Source organism: Pleurodeles waltl, chromosome 8 (genome assembly GCF_031143425.1).
Source record: "Pleurodeles waltl isolate 20211129_DDA chromosome 8, aPleWal1.hap1.20221129, whole genome shotgun sequence".
NCBI lineage: Eukaryota > Metazoa > Chordata > Amphibia > Caudata > Salamandridae > Pleurodeles > Pleurodeles waltl.
In genome coordinates this window covers 1,237,425,952-1,237,447,212 of record NC_090447.1, presented here as the reverse complement: position 1 = coordinate 1,237,447,212, position 21,261 = coordinate 1,237,425,952, and the positions used below count along the sequence as shown (strand labels likewise).

The 21,261-nt window shown below is 45.8% G+C and overlaps 1 protein-coding gene across 2 annotated transcripts in view; it reads right to left on the bottom strand.

Annotated features, from left to right (window-relative positions):
• Window positions 1–21,261, bottom strand: part of DCLK1 (doublecortin like kinase 1) — a 1,081,753-nt gene that overhangs the window by 940,426 nt on the left and 120,066 nt on the right. For both annotated transcript variants that reach the window (XM_069205533.1, XM_069205532.1), the window contains exon 3: window positions 3,720–4,066. In XM_069205533.1, the coding sequence (XP_069061634.1) occupies window positions 3,720–4,066 (347 nt within the window). The remainder of the gene's footprint in view (window positions 1–3,719; window positions 4,067–21,261) is intronic.

The following is a 21,261-nucleotide window of genomic DNA, read 5'->3' as shown; positions in this document are numbered from 1 at the left end:
TAATGAGTTGCTATGGTTATCTTCAAATGGTCTTACTATGTAAATTTAAAATGCAAACAATATCATGCTTTTACTTTAATAGATTAATGTTTAATTATTAAATCTAAGCAATCACCCAGCCAACCAGGCACTGCAAAGTCCTGCTGCTGTCCGGTACTCTTTTTTCTTTCAGAGCCACAGAGAAATATGTGTACTTCACTAAGTCAACTAATCAAATATTTCAGAATGCGTCCATAAAACTACACTCAATTTTTACCATTAAAATTCATGACAATTTTTAACATGTAACATATAATATTATATAATAGATCAAATACACAGAGTAGAAACATTGGGTAATTGATCAACAGAATTAAATAAATTAAACATGTATATCCAGTCGTTTTTCATAAGAATGAAGCTACATAGAGCAAGACTAAGGGGTCAATTTATTATTTGGTAGTTAGACCATCCTTCACCAGGATGATAGAGTAAATAACTATGTCGCTCTTACAGAAGGGCAGATGGCTAAAATTAGAAATGGTCCCCGACCCAGAAGACATTTCTAGCATTGGCAGGGCCCACCATCTCAACGATTTCTGTAAATACATGTTGCTATTGCCGTACGGCTCAACCTTCATGATGAAGTCATACGGCAAACTTAACAAGTTTTTTTTTTTTTTTAAACAAAAACATCGCACCCCTTGCCATGGGAGTTTCGTCCCATGGAAAGTGGGGCACTGAGCATCTTTCAATGTCCCTTACCGTCAGGTTTATCCTGGCGGTGAATGAAACTGGAAAATTGCTATATGTCCCTCCACCTTAACTAGATGGGCTGACATATAACCAAGCCTCTGACATCGCAACACAATAAGGGCCGTCGGCAATGACGGAGTACTCTCCGCCATCGTCAAACTGCGTTCAACCTGTATTTAAATACTTATACCTGCAAAGTAAGCAATTGGTGCACTATAAACATGTAACAAAGAAACCAATATATGTTAAACGAGAGCAATTGATACAAAATGAAGTTCGCACTAAACATGGAATGTAAGTGCACTTGATTACATGAATGAATGAAATGCTGAAAATACAAAGCATAGCTGATGTCACAGCGTGCTTGATACAATAGTAATACATGAATCAAAAACATTAGAGTGTATAAGGGCAAAAACCATAAGTTTGGGACAGCAGTGTGCCATCCAATATTACAAGGTATATAGAAATCTACCTTCAATCACCGAATATGGAAGCTAATCATGTGCAGATTAATAACAGTTCTGAAGTAAAGTTATTTCCATTTTTAGAATTATAGATATGTATTGTTTCAAATTAACAATATGGTAAGTCTTGAGCTGTTCAGCACAGTGTCTAAGATAGAGCATTTGCCTTTACATATAATGAAAATGTAAGAATTTTGCATACCTTCGTGGAGTTTTCTATAGTGCTCTATAGTGCATATAGTGGGTGCTCTATAGTGCATATAGTGGGTGCTCTATAGTGCATATAGTGGGTGCTCTATAGTGCATATAGTGGGTGCTCTGTAGTGCATATAGTGGGTGCTCTATAGTGCATATAGTGGGTGCTCTATAGTGCATACAGTGGGTGCTATATAGTGCATCGCCAAGCAGGTCCCCAAAAATCAAATTGGCATTAGACAGTACTTTTGATAGAACTGTTTGGTAAATGCAGCACAATTTTCAGTTGCTAACACTACAGCTCTGAGGTGTGCCTCTTGCTTTAGTCATTTGGAACATATGTTGACGGAAGTTGTCCATAATGAATGAAGAAAATACAAAAGTTTGTATTATATTTTCCCCTTTTTTATTTGAAGGAAATGGAGGAACACTTCAAAGGCACTTGCTAATAATACATATATTATTTAGTTTTGACATGGAGTATCAATGTTTATGAAGTTACATCGGCGTTACAAATCTTCCATAAATCATATAAGATTATTCATAAATCTAGATTTGCTTCATGAAAAAACAATATTAGTTTTATGGCAGCCAGATGTTACTATTTTTAGCTGTTGCGCATGTATCATCAAGAGATGTGCAGAGGTTATGAAGAGGGTTTAACAGCAAACTGTTCTCATGTTTTGAATACACTAACCTTGCTAACAAGTCAATAACTGTCTTCTCTCTGCTGTCAGTAACTCAAAAGGAACTATCATATTAATTCGAGTTACTGTATTGAAATTGAAAAGAGCCAACTGTATGTTTTAAATCATAATTTCTGTTTTCTTTTCGTGGGAGTAGAATGACATTGCTTACAGACAGATGGCATCACCATTAGAGCCATAGTACGAAAAATATGTCTTTAGAGTCAGTCGGTGGCTTTGTGGGCGCCCCACTGAGCTGGCGGACAATGGGGGTGTAGAGAAACCCTCCCTCACTACATCATAAGTGACATGTGTAGGTTGATGCTGAACCCAAATAAATGTAATCCATGCACTTGCTGTCTAGCCCTACAGTGGAAAAGAATGTATGAATGTACAAGCACTTGAAAACATGATCGATATAAGTTTCACAATTCAACAAGAGGTGTTTCACAAGCATTTTACTGTTTTGCTTCACAAAATGTATTATTGCAATTGGGCCATCATGGCCTAGCTCTCCCAATGAGCAGCCATCTTATATATTTCATTACAATGAGAATACAAATGTAAATTAGACTCCCATCAGTGTGATCATGAACAAGGGACAAAACTGATTCTTCTGGAACCCACAAGTTAACATTTGCTCTATAGCTCATGCAGCATTAATGTTGTATGCACACTGGAGCAGGACCTGAATACTCTAGGGGCATCATTTCGGTAACAGGTACTTTATTTACCCTTATCTATCATCCACATATTGGGAGTTAACACAAGATGCTTTACAGTAACCAGAAGAAGCTCTCACTACAGAAAGGTTTGGAGACCCCTGTGCTAGAGTGACTATGGTAAGATTTAACTCTTGGAAAGAGCCTGACATTTACTGCTGTTTTGCCTTACTACATTACACCCTTGTCCTGAAACAGTTCCCTCTAATCGGACTGAATTCCTCCATACCTATCATGAAACTGCAATACAGAAACTGCTACTGCATATTCAGATGTAATATTCCCCATTAATTAAAAGGATGTGAGTATATTGTCTCGGTTTTCCTGTGATTATATCAAAATGGAAAATTGAATTTCAAACATTTTTGTACGATCCTTGTTTTGAGTGCGTGGTGACATTATAATTTTACAATAACAACAATGGTGGACATAATTTATATTTATTAGCACCCCAATTGCCATTTAAATGTCAAAACACAATTAAAGAGCAAAAATGTTAAATCAATGTGTCAACCTGGGGATAGTGCCTAGAGCTGCACCTGGATCCAAACATGAACCAAACAGTGGGAAAAACATTCTAGAAATATTACTGTCACCAGAATGTTCACCCATATAGTGCAAATTCATGGTCTTTCTTGAATGTTAGCTATTTGGCATACCAAAACTTTCCCATGAGCAATATTTTGTCAAACTGAGTGTTCAAACAGATTGATTGATAGCTAGAAGAGCGCTGCACACCATGATTTAACCACTATGCCACCACTTGACAAAAAAATCACAATTGTATTAATATCCCATTTCAAATGTGTTCCTTGACCGAGTTTCAACAATTCCAATGACAATGAATAGAAGAATTTCACCACTTTTTAAAGGTCTATGTTCAGTGGGACCTATGTTTTAGTTTCAAACCTTACCTGCTTCCCATCCAGTGTGTAAAGGCGCTTCACCACTCCTGAGTCTAGCTTGATTGCATCAGTGATGTCAGTGAGGACCTGCTCAAATGAGTGTGCTGTCTTCTTGTTAAGGAGGATTCGCACAGCTTTGCGAGGTTTCACACCACTCCGGATAATTGTAACCAGTTTGGGCTTGATGAAATCTTTACCCTCCTTAGTTTCGGAAGGTCCAGGCTTTGAAGCTGCCACCGGGGCAGCAGCACGAGGGGAAGTGGTTGCTTTTACATTCACAGACCAGTTTGGGTTTACATTCTTTGTGTAGTCCAATTTTTTAAATGGTTCTATTGATCCACATACGTAGCTTTCACCTGCAAACACAGAGAGACAAAAGAAAGCCTTAAAGTAAAGCTATAGTTGAAAAAATTGAAAGATAATAACATGCTTATATTCCTTCAACTTTAAACCAAGTGTTTTCTAAATGTAAATAGAACATTGGAATGTTGCCAGCTCCATAGAAAACAATGCCTTGCCTTCAGCTCGGGCCTTTAACGTGGGAGCGGGCCTTTAATGGCCGGTAGAGCACGCTACGGTGGGTTCTAAGGCTATAATAATGACTTCAACTGGGAAGTTTGAAGTCTAGACTGGGTACGATATTATGAACTGTAGCATTTGGGCCTATTGCTCAACAGATGTGTGTTTGTGGGAGATATGCTAGTGGAGGTATCTGCTATAGGGCGATCAGGATGCCAGTTTGTTATACGTGCGAGCAGGACTCAGTGAGTTTCTTTATATGTTCTATTTCAGGAGAGATTTGCAGTTGTGCAAGGCTCGTACAGCCCACAGTATTCTTGTGTTGGTGTGGTCAGATATTTGGTCAATAAATATGCTTTATTGGCTATTGTTTTTATGTCATCTGACTGGTCTGTAGAGCATTTCTTTCTTACATCTGGCTTATGAGCCTTTCAGCTGTCTGCCATGGTGCTTATCATTGAAGAAAACATGCAATATACAACCATAAAAAAATTCCATGGCCACCTACCAGGGCATAAATAAAGTCCATATCAGGGGCTAATCGATTTTGTATGAGTTACTCAACACTGGTTTTGAGAATGGCTTCAAAAAGTAGTTATTGGTTGCTGTAATAATGTGTTCTAGACGTTTCCGTTGGATCAAGCATATTTATTCATGAAAAGATAGGCATAGGAGTAGCAGGTGCTGGCAAGGCCCTCCTCCCATTAGCTCAACGGTACCAACTGATCCCACATTCAAGTAGCTTCCCCTAATTTCCAAAACATAACAAATTGGTGTTCCACATAATAATTCCATCCAACTTTGACTTACGCTCAAAGGACCTAAGAGGGCAATAGCACAGTTTCTCTACTGATCATGTCAACCTTTTTGTCTAGGGACTGAAGGAAATGTATTACTAACCTTGCAAGTAAAATGCAAAATCTTGCTTAATTTGAGAAATATACCATGGTGCTTATCTCATTTCAGGCTGGTACAAGGTCAGAGCCAACTGAGGTCCCCAAAGTGTTTTCTGACTCATACTCTGAAAAATGGAGGTGCATGCGTATGTGGACAAGAAAGGTGTTAGTCGGATATTAAATACGTACCCATTGTCACAGTGGGTGATTTGAGTCCATCAATTCATTTTAACAATGCAACCTAAAGACATGACTGTGTAGTGAGATGTAGAAAATAAAAGGGGCATGTTCACTCACAAGTGCAGAAGCAGATCAGTATGTCCTAGTGGCCGACAGGCAGTTTGCTCTTCATAATTCATTATGTAGACTGCACCCATTAGTGAGACAATCCAGTCGGTGCATGCCGCTTTGTGAAGTAGCAATTCACAAAGCAGCATAAGAAAGCACAAGGGTGGAACATGAATCTGTCTCTAAATTCAGAAATACGAGGGAGCTTTGAAAAAACAGAGTCATAAACAGACTGCATTCTGGTTGTAGAGTGGTAAAACACCAAGGAAACCATGTGCACTATGTTATGGCTGTTCATACATTTCTTAAAGATTTAGAGAACAAGGATCTGCAGGCATTGCACAGTACTGTTTTTTTATGCAAAAAGGTGCTTATAGGTATAGGGGCATGTTTATGAGAGGCTTGCCTCGCCGGTGGGTGATGTTTTTTTACACTCCGGTGACGCAATCCTCTCAACCATATCTATGAGGCTAAGCAAAGCCACGTTGCATGGCTTGGCATGGCCTCCTAGATATGAACAGTGGCAGCTAGCTTATATTTATGGCGGGAGGGTGGGGGGGACACAATATTGAAAATACAAAAATAAAATAAAGAAAAAGTCTTCCTCACAGCATCCTCCTGCTCCAAGGTGCAGGACCAGGAAACACCACTAGCCAATCCTGATGTTGGTTTTATGCTGATAACCAGCATGAAACCAGCATCAGGATGGGCGTGGTCTCTCTCTGCGCTCACAAGAGCGCTGGAGGCCTGTGCTTTCTCTAACCCAATTGCACATCTCCCTGCTGCTACTCAACAGCAATCGTGCCCTCCCACCCACCACCCCCGCTTCCCCCCATCCCCCTCCCGTCCTGACACTCGGTTCAGGACGGGGCGCTGAAAAATAAAATGGTAATAAACAGCGTTTATTACCATTTTATTTTTCCCTTATGTGGGGCATTTTTTGGGGCGGGTGACGCTCCTCCGCTCAAATGGAGGGGCCGCCCCTGGATATGAAGTAAGACAAAGCAGCACAAGTAGCTGTGTTGCCTCACTCTGCACCAAGGAGGTGCTCCCTGGGCATTGCAGTGGGCTTTCCCACACAACACCCATGGATTTTGACTCTGCCCTAGATTTACTTAATCATGTAAACCTGTGACAGCGCCAAAACCTTACTCCTCCCCAGACCAAGTGTAACCAGGAGAAATATTTGAATTTCTCCCCATTTTTTCCTCTTTCCATGTGTCCTGCATTCTGTGGCACACATAGAAAGAGGAAACACCTCTCAGTATTGTTTTTGTCAGGGAAGGTGCCCCTTTCTGCACATAAACAATCCTGCATGTAATGAAGGCATCCTTCCACCATGGTGCAAGGGTGCTGGAGTTGGTGCTAAGCAGATAATTGTGCACCAGCGCAGGGGAAAAGGACAGGAATGCACTGTTTTTCATATATACAGTGCATTCCTGCTCTTTCATATTGGCGCAGAGTAGTGAGGCAAAAAGACTTGCGGTGCTGCCCTACGCCAATTCCCCATAAATATAGGCATAGTACACAGTGACAGTTTCTACAATACCCAAAATGAGATGGGGTGTAGGGCCAATAGCTCTGGTCATTTTATCTGTAACTGGGCGAAGCATTGAGTTAGCAACTAGAAGTGACCAGTTATTGCTTTGGCCCTTAGCTACAACAATCTGGTTAGATACTTTAGGAAGGACAAAGAAATAGGGCAGGAAAGCTGGCCCCCTGATTGATAGAGCAAATTGATACCTTACGTTGGAGTTCTAAAATGGCTGCTTGCTGAAATGAAATTAAAACAAAGAAAGGGAGTTTTTATCAATGCAAAACTGGGACAAGGCAGATTAACCAAAAGGTGCGCCTATGAGACCCAAGTTCTCCCAAGTTTAAGAAGGTTGCATAGGGTACAAAACAAAATATTTTACACCAAATTTCAACGAAGTCACAATTTTGTTAATTGAATGTCAGTACCTTAACCCAGATTCTAAAAAAACCTTTAATTCACATTCACTGTTTATGCTGATAACTTGAAAAGACAATTAAACATTCACTTAGTTGTTAAGGTGTGTGAGTAAAGGTATAAATAGTACAATAATTTTTAGACTTAATAGGTGAAACAAATTTCGCATCTCCAAGATACAGTTCTAATATGGATCCCTGGGTAAGGAAACAGACAACAATTTACAAGAGCCCATCAGCTTACAAGACATAGAACCACAGTTAATTAAATATAGGAACCACACTTGAACATTAGCAAATTTAAAATGAAGGAAGGTATTCAAGCTTTTTCTTAAACAAAGTAATTCACAAACATGTTATGCTACATGTACACGTTTCTTGAACATCCAAGCTTTCTACGCTGTTTTGCGATGGAGTTAATAAGGGTCAGCATAGAAGACACACCCTCGAACTTTAGAAAACTGAGTTTTGTTCATACATATCAAACCCTCAAGATTCGTGGTTTGATCAAAAAAACAATGTCTGTGGTTGCACAGCTCTTACTACAGGAAGCTATCCCCAAAGCTACACATGTAGAGGTTGCTGGCTCTGGTGTCAACTCCTGGGGTTGCAGAGATCTTCTAAACTCAGGTCTCGGATCTATTCCTCAGGTTACACAAATAGTGCAATGTCAGATTGCAGACACAATACCCATTCCATAGCCTACACAGAAAGGATGAGGTTTGGAAGGTCCTTTATGCACATGCAGACCCATACGGGTAGCAGCAGTGCAACTTTCCTTGATGCTACACGAAGTGTGAACTTCCCTCTCACACAGTACAGGCAGCATCATGCGCAAACCTCTCTCAGACATAAAACGTACATGACAGAAGGGGCAGTGAAAGCTACTTAAACACAAACAGATGGTACAGTCCATGAACAGACTCCAAGCAAGCTTCCTTCACATAAGGTAGCATAGTCTGAGTAAGGAGACGAAAAGCTGTGCACTATACTTGCAAGTGGGGCAAGGACTATACACCAGACTGCATGTGTTGTTCTTTCCTCTGAGGAATATACTATAGGAAAATTAACCTTGTGGAGGATGGTGCTATGAGCGTTGATTTTTGTTTAGGAAGCTCTTGTGATAGATAAACCATAAGCCTCTTTATTTTTTTATATATTTTTATTGAAATTTCCAACAGTCATGTAATCAACAATCTGTTCCATTGAGGCAGCTATGTACCTCACCCAAACACACCCAGTAGCGTTTGCGTACATGTAATGAGCAGCGCCTGAAGCCTTCCACTATCAGCTTCCCCACTGTCTCCTGAAAACAAACAACCACATTACTATCTCACCTTCCATATCCATCAGGTGCAGTGTAGTAAATTCCCCCAAGAGAGTTTCTGGACATCTCAGGTGTTCTGTCAATCAGTGCCCCCCAGCGATTCAGATCATCAGCCGCTGTCTCACCCCTGTAGATATGCTTAATATGTTGTCCGTCTGGAATCACCCCTCACAGAAGATCAGTCACAAAGAGTTTGGGTTCTGGCGCTCTAGCCACCACCCAATGTATCGCAATGCCTCACCATGCCAGAACCAGTCCCAGCGCCATCTAGCGGGAATGCATCTTTGAAAGTTTCTGTTGTAGTACTAACCCCAACATGCATAGTTTTACCAAGCTTTCCAGCTCCAGCCCTGTTATGTGATTGATCTGGTTCAGCACTTCCTTCCAAAAGTCTAGTAGGCTGGGGCAAACTCAAGCCAGCAGCGGACACTTTGCACCACAGGCAGGTTGATTAACTATCGGGGTAGATCGTGGCTAGTTTATAGGGTGTCATGTATGTTCTATGGAAATAATGGACCTGTATGAGCTTCAAACGTATGTTCGGCGATACCAATTTGACTTGCTCACATGCCTTTTTCCATTCCAGTGCAGTCAGTTCGGCTCCACTGTCCCCGTTCCATCTGTCTTTAGCACGTTCTTCAAACCACTGCAGTCTGTCAACCCATATAATTGAGTTATCGGTATCAAGCCAGCCCCAGTGCCCAGGTTATTGTCATTCTAGCAGCTCATCCGGGGAAGATGGCCATATCCCTCGGGCAGCATGGGCTAGTATAGCATAGTGTAGAAACTGCCCAGGTCCCTAACCAAATTTGTCCTGTGCCTGCGCAAAAGAGATGCACTACTTATTCAAATACAAGTCAGCCCTTTCACGTAGTTCATGTCTTTTCATGGTCTTTGGAACGGCTGTAGCAACCACAGGGGCAGATCTTCAGCAAAGGGAGTCCTGGGAAAGATTTTGCAAACCACTCTGAATACTTCCACCAACAGGTGTCCAAGGTGTGGGGTGACCTTGGGAATGCCTTTTTCCAACACAAAAAGTTCCTGCAGGGTGAACTCACCATTGGTCCCCGCTAGCAAGGCTCTCTGCTAGTCTGATTGGTCATCAAACCAGCTCCCTGTATGTTGGAGCTGGAAAGCAGCATGATATAAAAACAAGTCTGGTAGGTGCAACATGCCACTATTAGAGTGGGTGAGGGTCACTTATAAAGAAATAAATTCTTACCCTGTACATGTCAAATGGAGAATTCTAGGAAGGGATCTTTCTTGGTTTTAAGATTAGATTGACATGGAAAACGTATTTTGTTTTGGAAGTCTGCCATAATTGTCTCCTTATGGCAGCGAGCTCCTGCATGTAGGTGAGCATCTGAGAACTCTGCCTAGCTAGGTGCGCCAGCATGTTCTCCAAGCCAGTTAAATCACCCTGAAGTTGTTTAAGTTGAAAATGTGCAAAAATATTAAGTACGAAAATATGAAAAATCAACATATAAATGTGTACGACACTCTGGGCTGGGTTCTTAATGTATTTACACATAATATTCACAATACATCAACAAGAAGGCAATATACTTGTTGGACCTGGCTTTTTGACAGGGACATCCCCAAACTTTTTGCCTCCTTCCTCCTATTTTTTCTGACCTGTTGTTGTTGGCTTTTGACCTCTGGGCACTTTACCACTGCTAACCAGTGCTAAAGTGCATATGCTCTCTGTGTAAATTGTACTACTGATTGGTTTATCCATGATTGACTATTTAATTTACTTGTAAGTCCCTGGCAGAGTGCACTACATGTGCCTAGGGCAGGTAGATTAAATGCTACTAGTGGGCCTGCAGCACTGGTTGTGCCACCCACCTCAGTAGCCCCTTAACCCTGTCTCAGGCCTGCCATTGCAAGGCCTGTGGGTGCAGTTTCACTGCCACTTCGACTTGGCATTTAAAAGTACTTGCCAAGCCTAGAACTCCCCTTTTACTACATATAAGTCATCCCTAATGTGTGCCCTAGGTAACCCCTAGAGCAGGGTGCTGTGTAGGTAAAAGGCAGGACATGTACCTGTGTAGTTATATGTCCTGGTAGTGTAAAACTCCTAAATTCGTTTTTACACTACTGTGAGGCCTGCTCCTTTCATAGGCTAACATTGGGGCTGCCCTCATACACTGTTGAAGTGGCAGCTGCTGATCTGAAAGGAGCAGGAAGGTCATATTTAATATGGCCAGAATGGTAATACACAATCCTGCTGACTGGTGAAGTCGGATTTAATATTACTATTCTAGAAATGCCACTTTTAGAAAGTGAGCATTTCTTTGCACTAAAATCTTGTTGTGCCCTTCAATCCACGTCTGGCTAGGTTTAGTTGAGAGCTCCTTGTGCATTCACTCAGACACACCCCAAACACAGGGTACTCAGCCTCACTTGCATACATCTGCATTTTGAATGGGTCTTCCTGGGCTGGGAGGGTGGAGGGCCTGCCCTCACACAAAGGACTGCCACACCCCCTACTGGGACTCTGGCAGACAGGATAAAACTGAAAGGGGGCTTGGTGCATTTCTTAGAGACTCTTTGAAGTCACCCCCACTTCAAAGGCACAACTTAGTATAAAACAGGGCCTCTGCCCTACCTCATCAGACACTTGCTGGAGAAGAAACCTGAACCAGAAACTACATCCTGCCAAGAAGAACTGCCTGGCTGCTCAAAGGACTCACTTGTCTGCTTTCTACAAAGGACTGCTGCCTTAGTGTTGCCCTGCTGCCTTGCTGAACTCTTGTCTGGCTGTGAAAGTGCTCTCCAAGGGCTTGGATAGAGCTTGCCTCCTGTTCCTTGAAGTCTCAGGACCAAAAAGACTTCTCTCTTCCTCTTGGACACTCCGTGCGCCAAACTTTTCGACGCACAGCTTGTTCTGCGGCAAGAAAAACGCCGCACACCGACGCTGATCAACGCAACGTCTTCGGGACGACCGAAACTTTGACGCACGGCCTCGCAAGGACAACGCCGCCCGACTTCCCGGGAGAAATCGACGCAACGCCTGCCGTGAGATCAAAACTTTGACGCACGGCCTCGCAAGGACACCGCCGCCCGACTCCGCCGGAGAAATCGACGCGACGCCTGCCGTGAGATCGAAACTTCGACACACAGCCCCGCAGAACGACGCGCAGCCGGAAAACAAGCAGGAAAATCCACGCACAGACCCGGGACATCTGGTACTCCCCGCAAACCACAGTAAGAAACTGTCCGCGCGCCGGAAGACGACGCCCGACTCCCCGCGTGGAAAATAACGATGCAAGTCCGTGTGTGCTGAGGAGAAATCGACGCACACACACCAGTTTTCCACGCACCTCTTCTCCTGTGGCCCTATGAGGAGATTTTCCACCAGAAACCAGGTACTTTGTGTTTGAAAGAGACTTTGTTTACTTTCTAAAAACTTAAGACACTCTCTATCACTTTTCAGTGATATCTTTACAAATTCGTATTGCAACTTTGATCATTTTGACCTGAAGATACCCAGATAAATATTATATATTTTTCTAAACACTGTGTGGTGTATTTTTGTGGTGTTATGCTATGGTGTTGTATGATTTATTGCACAAATGCTTTACACATTGCCTTCTAAGTTAAGCCTGACTGCTCGTGCCAAGCTACCGGAGGGTGAGCACAGGCTGATCTTGGATTGTGTGTGACTTACCCTGACTAGAGTGAGGGTTCTTGCTTGGACAGAGGGCAACCTGACTGCCAACCAAAAACCCCATTTCTAACATTGATGATCAGCGGTGAGGATAGGACTTGTGTTTGTGCAGCGACATACAGTAGCTAAGTATTTCACTACCTACCCACAGTTGAAGGTCAACTTGATTTTTCATCTTTTTTTGGCTTTTGATTCTCTGATGTCCTCCTGGATATACTATTGATATTTTGGACTTTGGATTTTGGTTTTTGCTGGTAAGATCTTATCAGAATGGGGTTGCTTACCTACTCATTCTTTGTTCGTACTGACCACCTCACTAAGGCTGACCTAAGGGAGCTTTGCAGAAAATGGGGCCTTCCTGTAGCAAGGAGATCTACTAAGGCGGAGATGCTCCATCACTACATAGTCTGGGGGGAGGAAAGATGGGCAGAGAGAGAGGCAGCAAGAAAACAAATGACTAAGTACCCCTCAGAGGAGGAGGAGGACTACGCACATGAGGAGGAAGACTACTCAGATGAGGAGGAAGACTACTCAGAGTTGGACAGTGACCCAGAAATAGATGAATGGCTCCGAGGTCAAAGGCGACAGGAGCAACAATTAGAGGAGTATCTTGCAGAGGTTGAGGCAAAAAGACTCTTAGCCCTGGAAGAAGAAAAGATTGCAGCTCAAGAGCTGAGCTGTAAAGAGCTGAAACTGGAGGCCGGAAGGGCTGAGTCCAGTTCAGATGGTGGCAGCAAAAATCTTGCATCTAGTACTGCTGAAGAAGGGCACAAGCCCAGAGATGTGGTGCCCAACTTGAAGAAGGGAGTTGACACACCCCAGGCAGTTCAAGGGTATGAGGTAGTTCCCGTTATGCACAGGGTCCCTGAGAAGGATTGGGGAACTGGCACAGGGAGTCATATTCCTACTGGGGGGAGGGACACTTTACTGACTCTAGCAGAGAGTGACAGAGAAAAGGGTTCCCCCCTGGTGGACGTCCTGGATATAGAGTGTAGAGACATCCCAGAAGAGTATGGGTTGAGTGTCAGGGACAGACAGATACTGTCTCACCAGTCTCAGGAGGGTGAAGTAGAGTGCTTTTCCAAGGTTGAGTTACTGGGTGGTTGGGTGAAGGGTAATGTGGTTAATACATGTGAAGGGCAGAATGATGTAATTGCTGGAGAGCATATGTCTGGTCCTTATTTTCCAGAGCTACGCCAACACCAGGTGGAGTGTGAGTTCTCTGACCCCAGGGAACTTACAATGGAGGCAGACTTCTGGGTGAGTACCAGAGAGTCTGAAGAGGCATTTGGGGGTGCTCCTGAAGGGAGTGGTCTAGGTGGTTCCCAACCGAGTGAGGTGGGAAAGGATTGTAGTGTCCCAGGTAGGTCCCAGGTCCTAGAGGGTTCCATGAGGGAACACCAGGAGGGAAGCCTAGCCTGTACCGTAGGGCCATCTTTTGAGGGAAGCCCCGCAGTGTCAGAAGAACTTGGGGGGGTGACTGTAGCCAGCATCCCAACAGTTCTGGTGTCTGGCAGTACCCCTCCTAGTGAGGGGGTGCAGAAGTCCAGACATAGGGTTGAGAGGGGGTTGCAGACCCCAGTGGAGGACCTTGAGAGTCAGGGGACAGCTCTGAGAGGAGAGCCCCCCAGGAATGACCCAGGTGAAACCGTTTCTGGTTTGGGGGAAACCCAGACTCTGTCGGATGGGCAGAGGTCGGGAGACCTGCGCCAACCAGACTCTTGTGTGACCCTTGGGGACGGTATGTCCCTTGTGGGGGGTGAGAGTGCCCCCCAGGAAGTCCTGGCATGCCAGGCAAAGATTCAACCTCAGGGTGGTGACTCTGGGTTGGATAACCGGGTTCAGAGGTTAAACTCTGACCTGGTGGGAGGTAGGCGTGCCTCCCAGGAAGTCCTGGTGTGCCAGGCAGTTGGCCAACCTCAGGGTGGTGACTCTGGGTTGGATACCCAGGTTCAGAGGTTAAACTCTGACCTGGTGGGAGGTAGGTGTGCCTCCCAAGAAGTCCTGCTGTGCCAGGCAATTGTCCAACCTCAGGGTGTTGACTCTGGGTTGGATGACCAGGTTCAGAGGTTAAACTCTGACCTGGTGGGGGGTAGGTGTGCCCCCCAGGAAGTCCTGGCGTGCCAGGCAATTGTTCAACCTCAGGGTGGTGACCCTAGGTTGGAGAACCAGGTTCAGAGGTTAACCTCTGACCTGGTGGGAGGTAGGCGTGCCTCCCAGAAAGTCCTGGTGTGCCAGGCAGTTGGCCAACCTCAGGGTGGTGACTCTGGGTTGGATACCCAGGTTCAGAGGTTAAACTCTGACCTGGTGGGAGGTAGGTGTGCCTCCCAAGAAGTCCTGCTGTGCCAGGCAATTGTCCAACCTCAGGGTGTTGACTCTGGGTTGGATGACCAGGTTCAGAGGTTAAACTCTGACCTGGTGGGGGGTAGGTGTGCCCCCCAGGAAGTCCTGGCGTGCCAGGCAATTGCCCAACCTCAGGGTGGTGACCCTGGGTTGGGGCACCAGGCTCAGAGGTTAAACTCTGACCTGGTGGGAGGTAGGTGTGCCTCCCTGGAAGTCCTGGTGTACCAGGCAGTTGTCCAACCTCAGGGTGCTGACTCTGGGTTGGATAACCGGGTTCAGAGGTTAAACTCTGACCTGGTGGGGGGAAGGTGTGCCCCCCAGAAAGCCCTGGCATGCCAGGCAGTTGCCCAACCTCAGGGTGGTGACCCTAGTTTGGAGAACCAGGTCCAGAGGTTAAACTCTGACCTGGTGGAGGGTCAGTGTGCCCTCCAGGAAGTCCTGGCGTGCCAGGCAATTGTTCAACTTCAGGGTGGTGACTCTGAGTTGAATGGCCAAGTTCAGAGGTTAAACTCTGACCTGGTGGAGGGTCAGTGTGCCCTCCAGGAAGTCCTGGCGTGCCAGGCAATTGTTCAACTTCAGGGTGGTGACTCTGAGTTGAATGGTCAGGTGCAGAGGTTAAACTCTGACCTGGTGGGGGGTAGGTGTGCCCCCCAGGAAGTCCTGGTTTGCCAGGCAGTATTCCAGTCTGAGGGTACAGACCCTGGGCTGGAAGACCAGGTTCAGGGTGTCCCCCCGGACCTGGAGGGAGGGGCTACTGATAACAGTGCCTCTACCATGTTGTCTTCTGTGGAGGCCACTCCTAGTTGGAGGGTGCTGGACCCCAGAAGGGAGGGCAGGGGGAGGGAAGCCTCACCCCGGGCCCTAGTCCAACCTGAAGGTACAGGCCCCAGGTTGGAGGGCCAGTTGCAGGTTAACAGCCCTGCACTGGTGGAGGAATGGTACAGGGCGACTTCTGTAAGCACCCTGACCATGTTGGACTCTGGGGGTACCGCTCCAGGAGGGAGGGTACAGAGCCCCAGAGGGGAGGACCAGGTTCAGGCTGTCATCCCTGACCTGGTGGAAGGGAGAGTGGTTAAAGGGTGCCCAGCACCTGGGGCTACCGCCCCCCACTCTCCACAGCCACAGTGGTTGGAGAGCTTTGAGAGGCCTGGGGCCTGGCTCTCATCCCTGGCAGCTGTCAGTAATCACTGTGGCTTGCTGTCCGGGTGGACAGAGTTATCCCTGGGGAGGGGACAAGTGTCACACCCCGGGGGTAGAGTGGGCAACACCACTGTGTTGGTCATGGTGGTACTATCCTGCTCCTGGGATACATCTGTGAGCAAAGTAAGGTTAGGTGCTGCACAGATGGGATCCGCAGGTAAGGAGAAAGGTTCCCCATGGGTTGGCTTAGTGGGCCCTGAGAGTATGGACAGAGTGATCCAATTGGAGTCAGGAAGGCGAAGAACTGGAGCATGCCCCTGCTGTTGAGGCCTGAGTCCTTGTTCTGTCGCCTGAAACAGGGAAGTACATCAGGATAGTGATTGTTCTCCCCTGGCTTTAGGCTGGTAGGGGGTCATGTTGGACCTGGCTTTTTGACAGGGACATCCCCAAACTTTTTGCCTCCTTCCTCCTATTTTTTCTGACCTGTTGTTGTTGGCTTTTGACCTCTGGGCACTTTACCACTGCTAACCAGTGCTAAAGTGCATATGCTCTCTGTGTAAATTGTACTACTGATTGGTTTATCCATGATTGACTATTTAATTTACTTGTAAGTCCCTGGCAGAGTGCACTACATGTGCCTAGGGCAGGTAGATTAAATGCTACTAGTGGGCCTGCAGCACTGGTTGTGCCACCCACCTCAGTAGCCCTTAACCCTGTCTCAGGCCTGCCATTGCAAGGCCTGTGGGTGCAGTTTCACTGCCACTTCGACTTGGCATTTAAAAGTACTTGCCAAGCCTAGAACTCCCCTTTTACTACATATAAGTCATCCCTAATGTGTGCCCTAGGTAACCCCTAGAGCAGGGTGCTGTGTAGGTAAAAGGCAGGACATGTACCTGTGTAGTTATATGTCCTGGTAGTGTAAAACTCCTAAATTCGTTTTTACACTGCTGTGAGGCCTGCTCCTTTCATAGGCTAACATTGGGGCTGCCCTCATACACTGTTGAAGTGGCAGCTGCTGATCTGAAAGGAGCAGGAAGGTCATATTTAGTATGGCCAGAATGGTAATACAAAATCCTGCTGACTGGTGAAGTCGGATTTAATATTACTATTCTAGAAATGCCACTTTTAGAAAGTGAGCATTTCTTTGCACTAAAATCTTGTTGTGCCCTTCAATCCACGTCTGGCTAGGTTTAGTTGACAGCTCCTTGTGCATTCACTCAGACACACCCCAAACACAGGGTACTCAGCCTCACTTGCATACATCTGCATTTTGAATGGGTCTTCCTGGGCTGGGAGGGTGGAGGGCCTGCCCTCACACAAAGGACTGCCACACCCCCTACTGGGACTCTGGCAGACAGGATAAAACTGAAAGGGGGCTTGGTGCATTTCTTAGAGACTCTTTGAAGTCACCCCCACTTCAAAGGCACAACTTAGTATAAAACAGGGCCTCTGCCCTACCTCATCAGACACTTGCTGGAGAAGAAACCTGAACCAGAAACTACATCCTGCCAAGAAGAACTGCCTGGCTGCTCAAAGGACTCACTTGTCTGCTTTCTACAAAGGACTGCTGCCTTGCTGTTGCCCTGCTGCCTTGCTGAACTCTTGTCTGGCTGTGAAAGTGCTCTCCAAGGGCTTGGATAGAGCTTGCCTCCTGTTCCTTGAAGTCTCAGGACCAAAAAGACTTCTCTCTTCCTCTTGGACGCTCCGTGCGCCGAACTTTTCGACGCACAGCTTGTTCCGCGGCAAGAAAAACGCCGCACACCGACGCTGATCAATGCGACGTCTTCAGGACGACCGAAACTTTGACGCACGGCCTCGCAAGGACAACGCCGCCCGACTTCCCGGGAGAAATCGACGCGACGCCTGCCGTGAGATCAAAACGTTGACGCACGGCCTCGCAAGGACACCGCCGCCCGACTCCGCAGGAGAAATCGACGCGACGCCTGCCGTGAGATCGAAACTTTGACGCACGGCCTCGCAAGGACAACGCCGCCCGACTTTCCAGGAGAAATCGACGCGACGCCTGCCGTGAGATCAAAACTTTGACGCACGGCCTCGCAAGGACGACGCCGCCCGACTCCGCCGGAGAAATCGACGCGACGCCTGCCGTGAGATCGAAACTTCGACGCACAGCCCCGCAGAACGATGCGCAGCCGGAAAACAAGCAGGAAAATCCACGCACAGACCCGGGACATCTGGTACTCCCCGCAAACCACAGTAAGAAACTGTCCGCGCGCCGGAAGACAACGCCCGACTCCCCGCGTGGAAAATAACGACGCACGTCTGTGTGTGCTGAGGAGAAATCGACGCACACACACCAGTTTTCCACGCACTTCTTCTCCTGTGGCCCTATGAGGAGATTTTCCACCAGAAACCAGGTACTTTGTGTTTGAAAGAGACTTTGTTTACTTTCTAAAAACTTAAGACACTCTCTATCACTTTTCAGTGATATCTTTACAAATTCGTATTGCAACTTTGATCATTTTGACCTGAAGATACCCAGATAAATATTATATATTTTTCTAAACACTGTGTGGTGTATTTTTGTGGTGTTATGCTATGGTGTTGTATGATTTATTGCACAAATGCTTTACACATTGCCTTCTAAGTTAAGCCTGACTGCTCGTGCCAAGCTACCGGAGGGTGAGCACAGGCTGATTTTGGATTGTGTGTGACTTACCCTGACTAGAGTGAGGGTTCTTGCTTGGACAGAGGGCAACCTGACTGCCAACCAAAAACCCCATTTCTAACAATACTGATGTGTGGTTTCAATACTGTGTTATCACAAATAGTCTCTGTGAACCTCATCTGTTACTCAGAAGTGAAGTACTATTTTCATCTAAAATATATATATGTTTTTAATATCTGTTGCACAGCGTTACATAGAATGAGTACAGTATTTCTCTGCAATGTTTCTGTAACGTGTTCTCACACATCGTCCCGGTCTCCCCTTTAACAAAATTAAATTAAATGAAAATGGTAATATAAAGAAGCAGAATTTATGGTTATGAGCAGAACACAGCCAACTCAGTCAGACTGTTGATAAAAGCCACAGTATTGGGTCACTTCCGAACCCATCGGTGGGATAGAATGAGTTCCAAATACCAGTCGGTACCTGCTTTCCCGTGATGAAATACAACAATAAAGAAACGTTACACTATAAGAAGCAAGATAATTAAATAATGTTGCAGCAACAATGTACTTCTTGTCAGTGGCCTGCCTTTCCCACTCTGCACTGCCTACGATAAAAGCACTCTGATATCACAAATCAGTGTAACAAATGATTACAGAAGAATAGTGATTTTCTTTTTACCTATGCATAATGACGCGACAAGAAAACTACAATAAGTAAATTAGAAATCTGTATATAGCTTCCATAAGAAGCCTCTATTGTGTTTATCCTGATTGCTATCCAGTCGTTCGCTGCAGTGGCATCACACCTGTGAATAATCAAGCTAGTTACCCATTATTCTGACATCAAAAGGGAAAGTGCTCAGTTCCCTTTTTTTCCGCCTCCATGTCTGGGTATCCAGACACCCGCGCAGAGGTGGAATGGTGGCTGCTGGTCTCACCTGCCATCTTCCGCCTCTCCCAGCTCTCCTCAGGCCCAAGGGAGGTGGAAGAACACCAGTGGTGCTGTTCCTGCACCAACTTCCTTCACTCTTGGCAGTATGGGTCTCTGCAGACCTTCCCTGATAGGAGAAAAAGCTCCTCACTGACAATCAGCTTTCACAGAGCCACTGCCGGTGCGGTACGGGCTCTTCATTCTTTGTGTGAGAGAGGAGAGAGCAACTTTTAGCAGGGAGGGGTGGTATGGCACAGAAGATGGAGAGGAGACTACGTATTCATTTTTCAGTTTGGGCAGGAGTAGGAGGGTTATTGCAGAGGGTGGTAGGAGTGGGGGGTAGGAAGCCAGGTGTTGCATTGTGATTCATATGGTTGCCTATGGACATGCTCATGTTATAGTTTGGTTTGCATTCTACATTCCATGGATTGTTTTTGGAATGCATAGGACAAACCAGTTGAACTTAGCTTTCTTCCTGTGAAGTTGGGTTGCTGTGCTGCATAGAACAAAGTTAGTATTCTTTTCCTCAAGTGGACTTTTCTTGACTAATGGACCTAAACAAATCAGCGACGAGCTACAGAGGTCTCCTGCCATATGGATGCAACACAGGAGCAGAATTGCCTCTGCGGACCTATATTCAGTTTGTGTGAGCTACCCCACCCCTTATCTGTGGACTTTTCAGCAGTGCTCACTTTCTTTGACTGCGAGCTGTTTCAGTGAGTGTTCATTTTTTTGTATTTTATGAAGCAATGCCCTGTCCTGAATCCTTCAATGGTTGGAGGAACATGTGCCTACTGAGCGTGCGCTGGACACTCAGGCCCATATTTACACTTTTTTAGTGCTGCATTTGCGTCATTTTTTGACGCAAAACAGCGCAAACTTACAAAATAGCACCGATTTTGCGTCAAAAAACGAAATATGGGCCTCAGCTCTGCCCCGTGCTCTTCTGAGCACCACTCTGCCTTGCAGCTTCACCGCACACTCAACAAGCCTTGAGCTTTCCAGAGAATGTATCTGGAGTAAGCCTTATCACGCGCTCTGCGTATGGACTGTGACTTCATGTAGCAAGCAGTGTTTGTGTGAGCTTAAGGGAGTCCCATGATGTGCTTGGAGCTACCAGAAGCCTCATGAGCGTCAGAGTTTCTGGTGCCTCATGAGCATCGGAGCTTTCTGCTGTGTTTTTCGTAGCACATCTAATATGGTGTACATAATTGGATAACACATCTACTTTTCTTATTGGATTTCTCCTGACAATTGTTGTGATTGGCTCATTTCCCTGCTCTCCTCTTAGATTGTTCCTTGTGTTACATTTTACATTGTTTTGCATTGGATAATTTTGGCTTAGAGTGCTCTGGAACTATCAGTGGATACATGGCCTCATGAATATTGGTTTGTATAATTTACTTTGTGAGCCTTCCAGGATCTGGAGTGAAGCAAATCAAATCAAATCAAATCATTAACATTTATAAAGCGCGCTACTCACCCGTGCGGGTCTCAAGGCGCTAGGGGAAAGGGGGGGGTTACTGCTGCTCGAAAAGCCAGGTTTTTAGGAGTCTCCGGAATGCAGAGTGGTCCTGGGTGGTCCTGAGGCTGGTGGGGAGGGAGTTCCAGGTCTTGGCTGCCAGGAAGGAGAAAGACCTCCCACCCGCCGTGGAGCGGCGGATGCGAGGGACGGCAGCGAGCGCGAGGACAGAGGAACGGAGGAGGCGGGTGGGGACGTAGAAGCTGAGGCGTCGGTTGAGGTATTCCGGTCCCTTGTTGTGGAGGGCTTTGTGTGCGTGGGTGAGAAGTCGAAAGGTGATCCTTTTGCTGACTGGGAGCCAATGCAGGTGTCTCAGGTGTGCGGAGAT